Below are 13,448 nucleotides of genomic sequence, written 5' to 3'. Positions count from 1 at the left end.
TAAGAGAATGCCATTGGAATCTACACAGGGATGGCATCTTATCTATGGACTGCTTCGAGTGGTATCACTGTTTGCCAACACCAGCTCCTGTAGTCCATGACCACGGGTGATCATGCCATCTTCTCGTGTCTCAATTTCTCCTGTGTTTCAAAGGTTTTTTTGTACAGCTGTCACTTTCTTGGTCAGACTTATTCTTGGTTTTGTTATTTGTTCTAGTTTTTAGGAAGTTGAGAATAGAGTTGTTTTTCTGGTTTGTTGTTGTTTTGTTCTGAGCATGTTTGCCATTTGTCCACAAGAAGTCTACTGCATTTTTGTCTGATACTTTTCTGTCCTGCCCCTTTCCTGAAGTAATGCATGCGCCCCAAGGGGTTTCCTTATGGTTCTGTATGGAGAATCATACCATCTGCAGTCAGAGATTCTTTGACATCTTCTTCTTCTATTTGCTTTTATTTTTATTTTTTTCTTTGTCTCACTGCTCTGGTTAAGAGTTCAACTTCCATATTAAATAGGTGTGGGTTTTTTTGCCCCGATGTTAGTGGAAATGCTTTTAGCTTAGTTTAGTTTTGTTTGTTTGTTTTTTGGTTTAGCATGATGTAGGGTTGTCAGGTATAGCCTTTATTATGTTGAGGCCTAAAACTCAAACTGATAGGGGAAAATGAAAGACACACCTCAAAACACCAGCACAGGCAAGCCCTTCCTGAACATGATGCCAGCTGCTCAGGAAATGGCCCATCAGTTGAAAAATGGGATTCTGTGAAATTAAAAGACTTTGCGGCAATGAAAACAACTCATTTAGTGAGTAAACAGCTCACTAACAGAATAGGAGAAAAATGCACTAGCCATATGTCTGACAGAGGGTTGGTATCTAAAATATATAAGAATATATAAGATGTCAAAATCCTACTTGTAAAAGGCTTGAGACCCAGAGCACTGATAAACCAAACAATCAAATGCATAAATGGGCCGATGAATGCTCAGGCGGTTTTCAAAAGATGATGTTAGCGTGGAAACAGGAAACATATTCAATGCCATTGACCACCAGAGACATGCAAATAAAGCCACAGTGAGAACCCACTTCACCCTAGTCAAATTAGTCTATCATATAAAAAAAAAAAAGGCTAACAACAAGTGCTGGCACAGCAAATTATGGAGAAAGCTAAAAATGGGCCTTCTTATGACTCACATACGCCACTCCTAGGATATTTCTATAAAACACTCCTATTCAAATCCAGTATTTTTGCTGAACTTCATTTTCTGAGAAATAGAGATAATGTGTAGATATAAAAAGATCCCTCGGAGACGTCTCAAATATCCTGACTTCATAGTTACATGTTATTTTATAACGCCTGGAACACTGCTCACCTGGTTTTTCAAATTTATGATTGTACAGAGAAATAACAGGAGTGGGCATTTGTCAATCAACTGTAGCGGTGACGCTAGGGCAGTCCTAGCTACTCCTCTGGGTCAGTGCTTGTCCCCACCTACAGCTTGTGCTTTTTAAAATTATTATTTTATAAAAGCAAAATCAACTCCCAAGTATATCTCACTTGAACCCCAAAGCAAAAGATGCGGAGAACGGAAAGTTAATCCACAGTAGACCTGTGATACAGATTTAAATTCTTTCTTTCCTGTGTGGCAGCAAGGGCATCTTCACACTATTTTAAGGTAGACAGAAAAACAAAGGTCTTTTCTTCCATTTCCTCTTTAATGAAGTAAAGCATCTACTGGAATTAGGTGAGGAGAATACGAAGGAGGCAGACACCATGAAGGAAGGACGCAGATGCAGAAACACCAAGTGCAACTGTGAGGAAACCCCTCCAGGACGCGAGCCTCTCGGGGAGCCTCACCGTGACGTGACGTCACATGCTACGGACCTAAACTGTCACAGAGCAAACAAGGTGGGTGTTTCCGGCAGGGATTTCTCACCTGAAGTGCTGCAGCAGCAGCAGCCACGGGACCGGACATGGAGAAAAATCTCTCCCCTGCCACAAACGCACCCTCAAAAGCAGGGCTTGTGTGAGCGTGACTACAGTTTCGCATTAGTGATTTCTGTGCTTGCTGATGTGTCTACAATAGCATTTTATAAAGCAACTGAAAGTTATTACAGAATACACATGTGATCCAAAATGAGGGGATGCTTTGATATCAGAAACAATTGCAAGCTCGACCTATAAAAGAGGACAAATCCAACAGTCAGCTCTTTTCTGTCCAATTACTTGACACTTAAAACATTTTTTTAATCGAGTTTATTTTAAACTTGAAAATAACGAAAACAAACAACGAAACCTTTTCCTAGTCCTAGCTGGTGAAGAGGAGAGTCTGCTTAACGCGAAAGAGGAGGTGAGTCCTGAGACTTGGCATGAACTTTTCGGTGACCTACAGAGGTGGGTCCTCTTCTCACTCCAGTCACCAAAAAAAAAAAAAAAAAAAAAAGGAATCTCCCTGCGTTCTGAACGTGTGTGTCAAGGCGAGAAGCAAGGGTGCGGTGCGTGCTCTGGAGAGCGTAGCCTTCCTGGTCCTGTCCTCTGAGTGTGGGCTCTAGTTCCCGTAACTCACGTGACACACTTTGGTTGTGGCTGTCTGCTGTCTCCTGCTCTGACCAGATTCGGTGAACCAAAATAACACAGCTCGCAAGAAACTTGGTTTTGGTGAAGACTTTCCTCACTTCCGGTATTTCCAGTTGTTCATTTTCTCCCCTCGGAGGTGCAGAGAAGAGGAGGTGAGGGGGCCACACAGCCCAGTAAGTGGGTCACAGCAGTTTCAGGGCACCAAAGAAGGTGCCGTCTCCGTCCCGTGAAATCTGCGCATTCTCCCGAGGTATCGCGAGCTGAATCTCGTCCCCTTCTTCCAGCCTCGCAATGCCTGGGAGAGAGGAGGTGACAAGAATATTCTGGGGTTGCTGATCAGTAGAGAGGGCATTAGAGGAAGCTATTGTGTAACGTCAGCACAAGCACTCGCACCGCACTCACAACAGCTGGCCATAATTCTGTTAGCTTTAAAAGTAAATAAAAGTAAGTTACGAGAGGAAACGACAGATTCTATCTAGCAGACGTGTGTCGCTGTATGTAGGCAGGGATCCAGTGCAAACGCCATGTAGACCAAACCTTGCTCTTTCAGACAATCTCGTGTAGTCACTGAGAGAAGCCTAGCATTATGCTGCCTCATTTTTACTGATTTTGTGTTAGTTATTATTGGGTGAGCATGCATGGTATGTAAGGACACATGTCACGGCAGATGTGGGAAGGCCAGAGGACAACTTTATGGAGCTGGCTCTCCGTCCCACCTTCACACAGGTTCTGGGATCAAGTTCAAAATGCCAAGCACCTTTACTCACTGAGGCATCTCAGTGGCCCCTGATAATACCTTAAAATCTGCATTTAAACTATAGTTTTCAAGGTTCAAAAAATATGCCAATATTCCCAACCTCAGAGTTCAAGGCTACACAGACAGCATTAAAAATGAGCCCAGGGGGCTGGAGAGATGGCTCAGAGGTTAAGAGCACTGTCTGCTCTTCTGAAGGTACTGAGTTCAATTCCCAGCAACCACATGGTGGCTCACAACCATCTGTAATGAGATCTGGTGCCTTCTTGTGGTGGGCAGGCACACGTGTGGGCAGAATACTGTATAAATAATAAATAAATCTTTTTAAAAAAAAATAAGCCCAGGCTACACAGTGAGACCCTGTCTCAAAAAAAAAAAAAGCCAAAAGTAAACAAACATCTAAAAAGAAAAACCTTATTTAATAACAATCCACACTGTTAAGCAGTTTCTCCCTGAGCGCAGGCCTCTGCTCTGGCATCCTCGTCTCACAGCCTTCTGTGTTATGAGCTTTCTTAAATGACTGTGATTGACCTTTATGGTCAAAAGAAACATAGTAATAAACTCCTTGAAATGTCAGGTGCCTCTGTGTGTGCCTAATTTATAACAATGTACCCTGTGACTTGAAAGCGGAAAATGCTGTCGAGGACCCAAATGCTGTGTATCAGGTACCCAACAGAGACAAGCAAGGCTCCAAAGACACACTTGCACAATTGTGTTTTGAAACTGGCAAAGCATTAAAGGATTCCTTACCTTATGCAGTTAACGAAAAAAGCGTGAAAAGAGATCAGAGCACGTGTGCTGCGTGGATCTGTCTGCCCTGGACACAGCGTGATGTAGCACTGTGGCCAGGGCTATGCAAACACTGAATGCTCTGGAAACTGGTGTGAACCGCTCTAGCAGTGGTTCTCAAGCCCCCCTTAATACTGAGACCCTTTAATACAGTTCCTCATGTTGTACTGACCCCCAACCATAAAATTATTTCATTGCTACTCCATGACCATAACTAGTTTTGCTACTGTTATGAACCTATTGTAAATATCTGACTGCAGGGTATGGGACTCCCAAAGGGGTCTTGACCCGCAGGTTGAGAGCTGCTGCTGTACTCCAGGCTCCAGCTTAAATTCCCAACACTGAGTTATTGGTTCCTTTAGCGCTCCTGGGCTGTAGCAATGAGCTGTGATGTTTTTTCCCTATGAGAAGCCTATTTGACTTATCAACAAAACAATTATTCATCAGCGTTCCTCAGCACCAGGCTGGGTGTCTCAAGCTTAACCACTTGGGTTTTTGGCAGATTAGTGTAAGGTCATAAAACAAACTCAAAACTGAAGTAGCAAGCCTGAAATGTCTTAGTGCTGGGTCTCATGTATTGTCTCTGGTCTACGGCTACTGAGACATTTTCAACATCAGATGACTCATCCTTTAAGACGTGAGGCACCTGGACACAGGAACAATGAGGAAGCCAAACGAGGGAAGTGTTTGGGAGTATTAGCTGTGACTTTCTACAGCAAATGTGATCAACAGAGTAGACAGACTTCCTACTGGTAGACATTTCACAGTATCAAAATGCTGCTAGGCGCCGGGCACAGGGCAGAGTCCGCTATGCAAATTAGGGACTTCCACCAGGACAGACTTCCTCCTGGCTGCTGAAGTCATGAGGGCAGCAGATGTAGTGTGGCAAGGCCTCTGTGACAAAGTCCTGCTCGCTTCTGCTTCCAACTGATTTATTGGATGTTTGTTTGTAAATGCCTTTGAAAAAAAAACTTCAGGGGTATTTCACAATCTGAGCTTCACATTACTGTTTGTGGTAACTGTCTGAGACTAAAGATGCTATTTGGGTTCTAAGTAGATTTGTCAAAAACAGCAGAGAGAGAGATGCACATGCATGAGGGAAATGCGGATTTCTAAAACCAGCGCCAACCAGTTTGAAATAAAATGAGAAAAACATTGGCAATTTCCAGTTTGGACAGGCTGGAGCTGATATGGTCTGCCTTGCCCCGCACTTTGGTGTCCTGTGCTCCATGCAAGGCTGCTGGGGCAAATTGGAGTTCCAACTAGTCAGGGGTCTGTGGCCACCTGCTTAGTCCTGAGAACTCACTCGCCAGTCTGCAATGTTCCTTCCCTCCCACTCTGGACTGACCGCGCTTCTCTCTCCCACCACATGCTCCGCCTGTAGCTAGACGTGCTGTAGCCTGAGCCTGCAGAGCTGAGGAGAAGCTACGTCACTGCTGGGGCTTGAATTCTCCTGAGATGAGAAGGTTACAAATAGTAAGGAAGTGTGGCAGGGAGACGGTGAGGCAGCTGGAGGGCTGGACAGGGAAAGAAATCCCAGAGGGCCCTCGGGTTTTTATATCTGACACTGTTCTTGCTGCTGTTCTTACGGTGGAAGAAAACCTACCACAGACTCGCTGCTCTCATGGATGCTCTGCAGGTGTTGTTAGCTGCACAGGGCCAGAACAGGACTGGGACCCTCAGCTTTGCTTCATGGGTTAGGGAGGGGCTCATGCAGCCATACCCCTCCATGAGGGACTAGTGACAGTTGATGGCTTCTGGGGAAGGGGGTGTCATTTTCCTCAGTGCTGTCACTACTAAAACTTGGCCAGGTTCTAGCAAATAACCTCCGTCCTGTGTTTGTGAAGCAACACTGACTAAACTCAGTGGAGCTAACATGGAAAACGACAGAGAGGCAGGAGGAGGCCCTGTTTCTATGAGGAAGGGCTAGTACAGGAGAGGAAGGTGGTGACAGAGTGTAGCGGTGGCAAAAATGACGAATAATCATTACGTACTCCTATTAATTTGTCTCAGAATAAATAAAGAATTGACCCAATGTCAAATTTTGTGACACTCATTCTTATTTTTAAAAAATATTCATTTCTTTTAACTATTTTTCATGTGTACTGGTATTTTTTCCTGCATGGGTATATGTGCACTGTGTATATTTAGTGTCCAAGGAGGCCACTAGAGGGTGTCAGGCCCGTGGGACTAGGGTTACAGGTAGTTGTGAGCTGTCATGTGGGTGTTGGGAATTAAGCTGGGGTTCTCTCGAAGAGCAGCCAAATTTCTTCCCTAGGGAGATGTCTTTTCATCCCTATCGCCTTCTTAATTTGTATAAAAACTGGTATGACCCTTAGCAATGTTATCAGTTTTCTCAGTTAACATGAACTATTGCAAAACTAAGCAGCAGAGTCTACAGCAGAAGGTGTCTCCACTGAGATAAAAAAAAAAAAGCCCCACTTTCCACAGCCTGGTCTGCATCATCCTACTAAGCAGCTACGTACCAGCCGAGTAGCAGGAATTGTTGGGCAGCGTTCTTGGCATATTCTGAATACATCGGAACAGGGTCACCAGGCTGAGCTCGTCCCCAAAGACGTGCACTTTCTTCCTCTGGATGAGATGACCCATAGCAAAGATGGTGTCGGTATACAGAACCTGAGAGACAAGCCAGGCCTCCATCAGATGTCAGACAGGGAGAGAGCACTGGACCGTGATGCGGCGGGGCGGGGAGGGGGGGGGCAGGGGAGGGGATTGGGGAGGGGAGAGGGGGTGCAGGAAGGCGGCAGGGGTGGGGGGAGGAAGCCCGATCCTACCTGACTGTAGATGAAGAAGTAACCCGTCTGCTTAACCACTATTTTGTTCTCCTTTTCTTCCAAGGCATTCCCCCTTTTAAAGCTGAGAAGCCATGGAACAAACGTGTAAGATCCTAGGGTCGAGAGGAATTACTCATGAGAAAGTAAACAGGAAAAGCAGTTTTCCCTCCCACTAAATTTGAAACTGCATTCTCAAAAATGAAAGGAGGAGAAGAAGGAGGACAGAGAGGAGGAAGAGGAGGAGGAAGAGGAGGACTGTATTCCATTGGCCTATCTGCCTTGGATTCCGGTGCATTACACAGGAATGCCTGTGCTTTCTTTTCTTGTTCTGTTCTCTCTCTCTCTCTCTCTCTCTCTCTCTCTCTCTCTCTCTCTCTCTCTTTAATAAAGATTTGGTTCTGGGGATGGGCTGAGAGAGAGAATAGACTTTCCTCTGCACAGTACACTGAGAGATTGCCTTCTTCCATCTCCTGTCAGATGAAGAACTTAGCAAACCGTGCCTGGAGGAAGTAAGCCCATCCCCCAACCTGGCAGCAGAATACAACTAGGAACCTCAGACAGCGACTGGGATGGACCCTGCACTGGGAAGTGCTCAGAACCCGTGTACCACAATTACAATATTCAGGCTGAAGGCAGCTCCATTACAATATTCAGGCTGAAGGCAGCTCCATTTAGTACAATGAAATCTCCCTAATCCTACTCAGAATGACAGGAAGCCAGTGTGCTCAAGGTTGTCCTGAGTGTAGACAGGAAAAGCAAACAGATCAGCAGGTGAGCAGTGGCTTCCCAACCTCACACCAGGAAGAGAGTACAGACATGCACTTCCTAGGAAGAGCTTCCCCACACAGGAGTGGGGACAGATGCAGGAGTCATACATGGGCAGTAGGGTGCACCTCAAGGCTAGACCATCAATAAAGGGAAGCAGCTGTCGAAGCTGAGGGCCAGGGTTCAGTGAGGGCAGGATAGCAAGCACCACTGTGGTATAAGTCTAAGCCTTCCAGAATGTTCTTATATAGTGGGGAATGGTGGGCATGTCTTAAAATGTCACCTCATTCGGGGGGGAAAAAAGGAGGGAGGGAGGGTGGAAGTTTCAAAGACCAATCAAAGGAGTCCAAAAGGGACAGGATATTCACATTTAAAGTTCAGTGTCTATCTCACAGGCTCCCACACACCGTGACAAAGAACAAGCTATGCTTTTCTACAGCACACAGCATCCATTGCTTCATGCCTCACGGCGCCATTACCTACTCCTTTGTTGATGAACAGTGAGTTGGCTTCTTGTTGTGATCGGTACTGCAATGAACTTGAGAGAACAAACAGATGTCTTTTGCACACTGATTTAGTTTTCTCTATCTATAAATCCAGAGTTGGAATTGCTAAATCATACTGAGGTTCTGCTTTTAATTTTTGGTTTAGGGGCTCTATATTTTTTTTCTACAATGGCTGTGCTAGTTTATATTCTTAATTCAAATTCAAAGAACAGTAAACAAGAGCTACATAGTTTCTGAAAATGTGAAAGAGTTGAAAAAAATCAGTAAAACAAACCAGATGCCACTCAGGTCATGAGTAAGGATCATTACTACAGAGAGATGGGGGTGGGGAAGTGGGTGGGAGGTGGTGGTGCTGGGCCATGGGCAGACAGACACAGGAGCATCATGGGACCTGTTTCTCTTCAGCCTTTGTCTTGTGCGCGTGCACTGACTCCCTGGAGGCGGTTCCAGTGCTCCACAGAGTGTGCCAGTGTGAACCAGGATGACAGAGTCAGAGAAACAGAGGGCACATCCATTGCAAGTGGCAAAGGCTAGCCCTCTTTACTGTTTGTATGCCACACGATCCCAGTGAGAAGTCTGTAATAAATCAGTTTTTATTTTGTTTAGATGGCATGATGTACCCAAGAGCTATTTTAAGTCACTGAACTACCAAGGGAGAACTAATATAAAGACTGTTACAAGTTGGTGTACACCTCTAGACCACAAGCTAGGAGTTCGAAGGCAGCCTGGTCTGCCAACTTCCAGAACAGTTAGGGCTCCATAGAGAAAGCCTATCACAAACAATACCAAACAAAGCACACCAAAGAGTATTGCTATAGAATTTAAAAACAATTTTGTCATGTTGGAGGTGATTATGTTTATGGTTTATTTTAAATGAGTTGACACTTTGAGCATAGAGGCACACGCACACACACACACACACACACCCCGCCTAGTGAGTATACACCTTGGGTTATAAATCCTCTGTGGTGAGGCCAGCTTGTTTGTCTGCCTGCCACTTCCCAGGACTTAAGCAATTTTTATCCCACAGCAGATACGCATCCAATATTCCCTGAATTAGTAAGTTCTACTTTATGCAGAAAATAATTCAAACTGATGATTGCTGTGGTAATTAGTCGCAGGCACTCGCCTGCCTTTGTAAAATATTTGGCTAAATAAGCTACAGAAATCCTGGGGAATGAGACACCACCAGTGTAGAGATGCTGGAGATGCCTGACAGGAACTAAAGCCTGGGCTCCTAAAAGTGATCAATTGTGTTTTAATTAATTTAAATTTATTAGTAGCTCCTTACATTATAGGTATTTTGGCTTTTTTTTTTTTAGTCAAATACCCTTATTAAAAAGAGAGCCCATGCTTGCTTGTTTTTTATTCACTCTACATATTCCTCTTGTATTGTATACATGAATAGAGGCACACACAGTACACACACACTACATAGGCACACATGCATACACACAATACATAGGCACACACACATGCATACATACATGCATGCACACACACATACACAATGCATAGGTACACACATAATACATAGGCACACACATGCATACATGCATACACACACACGCAGACACATACATAATATATAGACACACATACAATCACAGGTTATGACCTCCAAGGTCAGAGTTGATTAAAGTCAACTGTACTCTCAAATACCCATAGAACCTGGCACATTTGCTGAGGAGTTCATTCTAAGTCCCTCAAGCAAACAAACCAAGGAACATGCTAAATGATACAGAACTTGTAAATGTAAGTATAAATATCACAGCATGTTTAAAACATACTTAGAATTTCACTATAGGAGTCAGACTACAGATAAACAAAAGTGCTATCCTTTGTGTTCTGTTGATGTCCCTCTGTTGAGAGGCGTCTTAGCTGATATGCCTTACTTCCTGTGTGAAACTGTGTGGGGACTTGGGGACACCGTGCCAGGAGTCCTGAGACTTAGCCTTGTTGTCAGCTAAAAACATTGCTTCATGTAAAGTGTGTGACCTCAGCTTTAGGTCACTGATGTATTAAAATGCTTGAAAATAATTAAGTTAGCATGTAGTAACACATTAATGGAATAAAAAATGTCAGTATTGATATGTAAAGACAACTCATATGTGTTGTTCAAGCCTATGCTCTAAAATGTATGTCTGCTCTCTCCATGAAACACTGGTGCTGAAAGTAAGTAAGCAAAAGACTCCTGGTGCCTAGGAGTGGAAATCCTATCCCTCTCTGCCTGCTGGGTGACGTGAAGAAAACACATAGCTGCTGGGGCCCCAGGGTAACTGCAAAGGTTGTGGAGTAACCAAGGAGAGCCCCAAGGCTGGGAACAGGGCGGAAGTGGGAGCTGTGGTATGGAGAGACGGCAGTGAAGAGTACATCCAGTGCAACTGTAAGGACATCTCCCGAGGGCCAGCAATCCTAGCTCTGAGGAGGGCAGAGGAGGGCAACTGGCCTTGCTGTCTTATAGTCGGACCAAGAGAAAACATGGGCAAGTCCGGGCAGAGACCCTGCCCCAAGGAAATCAGGGCAAAAATCACACACACACACACACACACACACACACACACACACACACGGCAAGAATCATACACACACATACATACATGCAAATACTTATACACATGACATAAAATAAACATTTAAAGATTTTAAAAGGAAATAGGTGCATTAATACAAACACAGAAGAGATTGTCTCCATAGCTCATTCTGAGTAAGTCAACACAACAAAACTCGAGCAAATAGATATGCAGGAGAAAACCACAGCAAAGATTGCATGCTGTCTGAATGTATTAACCTATACAATAGAAATGGAAACATAAAATAATAATGGCTTGATAGAGAAGAAAAATGCATAGTAAGCCATCCCAATGTAGATTATAAACTAGTATGCTGGTGAGTAAGGTGAAGAGTCATTGACCTTAAATGCACCTAAGGCTCAACTAATGCCATGTGGACAGGCCAAGTAACAGAGCTTCAAATATTTTAACAGCACATAAATTGCCATGAAAAAGTATCACATTACTGTCCATAAATGCATGGTAGAGGACTAGAAGAACCAATGTCAAGACCAACAACTTTGTTTAAGACGGGAGGGGAAGATAGATCGGCAGACACTGCTGAAAGATGTGAAAAAAACAGCTGGGTGGGAAGGCCCAGGATCTAGTCTCTTCTAATCAATATCCTAGCTGGCAAAACAGAGAGAGTAAGCTTCTCGGATGTGTGGAACTTAATCAAAACTTAGACCAGCTGAGGGGTTCAATGAAGGATTGCAGGCTGCATAGCCTTAGTAGGAAAGAACTGTGCCCTTTTCTTCTTACCCACTCAACCACACCTCAGCCTATTTTAGCAGGATTCATGGAAACGGGGACCCGAGCTCCTGGCAGTCACTGGCTTATGTGAGGACTACGAGGACTACAATACTCACCATGCTGGTAAAACAGTATGATTGTGTGTGTGTGTGTGTGTGTGTGTGTGTGTGTGTGTGTGTGTGTTCAGGTACACACGTGTAATGGAACACATGTAGAGATCAGAGGACACCTTGTGGAAGTTGGGTCTCTCCTTCCACTTTGGGTTCTGGGGACTGAAATCCAGTTGGTTGCAAGTGCCTTTGCGCACTGGGATCTCTCACTTCAAGCTGTACATCTTGATGTGTCTGGAAGATTCCATCCCCATAGAAGAAGCACCCTAGGCTAGGCTGGCACCAAACCAAAGGACTCTAGGACACAGTCTTAGCCATCAGAAGCCATCAGAAGTGTGAGAGAGAAGCTGGGCTAGCAGCTGACTTATCAGACACCGTGGGATGGGGCAGCAAGGTCGGAAGCTGCCAGGAACGCATTCCCTGGAAGGTCACCACCCACAGTGAGTCCGGAGAACAAACCAAGCCCTGAAAGAAAGCAGGGCTCACGCTTTACGTTAGTCTCACTTCTGCTGCTGTGGTGAGATGCTCACTGTTTATCTTAGCTCATGATTCCAGGCTGCGAGTCCATCTCTGCTGGGGAGTCCCAGTGGCAGGAGCCTGAAGCCACTCGTCACGTTATGTCACAGTCAGGAGAGGAGAGAGCAACACATGCACACATGGCTTCTGCTTCCTTGACTGAAGGCTTCGATTTCTTCACTCTTGTTTAGGGAGTGGTGTATTTCCACATCAGCTAACCTCCCACAGACATGTTATAGTCCTTCCAATGCAGAGAAGACCTCACTGAGACTCTGTTCCCAGGCAATTCTGGGATTTTCCAGTTGACAGTGAGAGATAATTGTCCCACACTTCTAGTTCTATGCAGGAAGTGACGGCTGAGGTCAAATGATCGGGATGAGAGGAACGATCAAGCGCAGAGCCACTTTGTAAAGAGCAGGGGGTACAGTTTCGCTTTACTTTCAGCTTCTAGTGTTTATGATGAATAACTACTACAGAGAGGGAAACATGTGCTGACTGCAGAGACAGTAGGACAGACTTCACTGATGTGGTATGTACAGATGTGTAGACAGATGGATAGATGGATGGATGAAGGGATGAAGGGATGGAAGGAAGGATGATAGATGGATGGATGGATGGATGGATAGATGGAGGATGGACAGATGGATTAAAAGCAACTGAACAGGTAAACAACTATGGCAACATTATCACAAAAAAGCACAAAAGACTTTGAGATAGGTAGGGTACCTGATTTACAGAATCACCATATTGTGATTTCCAAACTGTCTCATTTTCAGGAAAAGGTTAAAAGCCACACAAAAATATATAAGGGAATCATGGCCCAACCACAAGGGAGATTAAAACCTTAACAGAGACCATGCCGGAAAAAGGCCAGGCACGGAACGATTAAACATGTTTATGCAACCGAGGGGGATGAGCATAGTGACCGATAAACAGACACTGCCAACGACCTCCTCAAGATCTTCTCTAAAGACACCATAGCTATGAACTTGCACTGTGAAACCAGAATCACCCCAGCACTGAAGCCAGAAACCACAAGAAACTCCATACCAAACACTAATCAAGGAGTGGAAGCGTGACACTAAGATCAGGGGCAGGACTTTTATTACTGCTGCCAACACTGCACTGGAATTCTAGCTAAAAACAATTAGGAGACAGAATGAACAGGAAGAAAGGCACCCATTTAAAGAAGTAAAGTAAAACCCTCTACCCACACAAAACAGTGAACTATGGGACAGAAATTAAACCCCCAAGAACTAACAAGTGGGTTTAGCTAAGTCGCCCCTCCCCAAAGTCATGTTCATTTTAACTAAGAAGGAAAGATGTGAAAAGGAAAAATGT

The 13,448-nt window shown here is 44.6% G+C and overlaps 1 protein-coding gene across 2 annotated transcripts in view; it reads right to left on the bottom strand.

Annotated features, from left to right (window-relative positions):
* Positions 1-1,700: 1,700 nt before the first annotated feature.
* Positions 1,701-13,448, bottom strand: part of TNFSF13B (TNF superfamily member 13b) — a 29,775-nt gene continuing 18,027 nt past the window's right edge. The window contains exons 3-5 of one of the 2 annotated variants that reach the window (XM_084759474.1): positions 6,906-7,018; positions 6,597-6,747; positions 1,701-2,862 (exon numbers count right to left, since the gene is read on the bottom strand). In XM_084759474.1, coding sequence (XP_084615600.1) covers positions 2,750-2,862; positions 6,597-6,747; positions 6,906-7,018 — 377 coding nt within the window. In that variant the 3' untranslated portion in view covers positions 1,701-2,749. The remainder of the gene's footprint in view (positions 2,863-6,596; positions 6,748-6,905; positions 7,019-13,448) is intronic. The other variant, XM_084759473.1, reaches the window with a different exon arrangement.

Source organism: Acomys minous (genome assembly GCF_964271855.1).
Source record: "Acomys minous genome assembly, chromosome: 15".
NCBI lineage: Eukaryota > Metazoa > Chordata > Mammalia > Rodentia > Muridae > Acomys > Acomys minous.
Note: the sequence above shows the minus strand (reverse complement) of the source record. Positions and strands in the feature narration are given on the sequence as shown.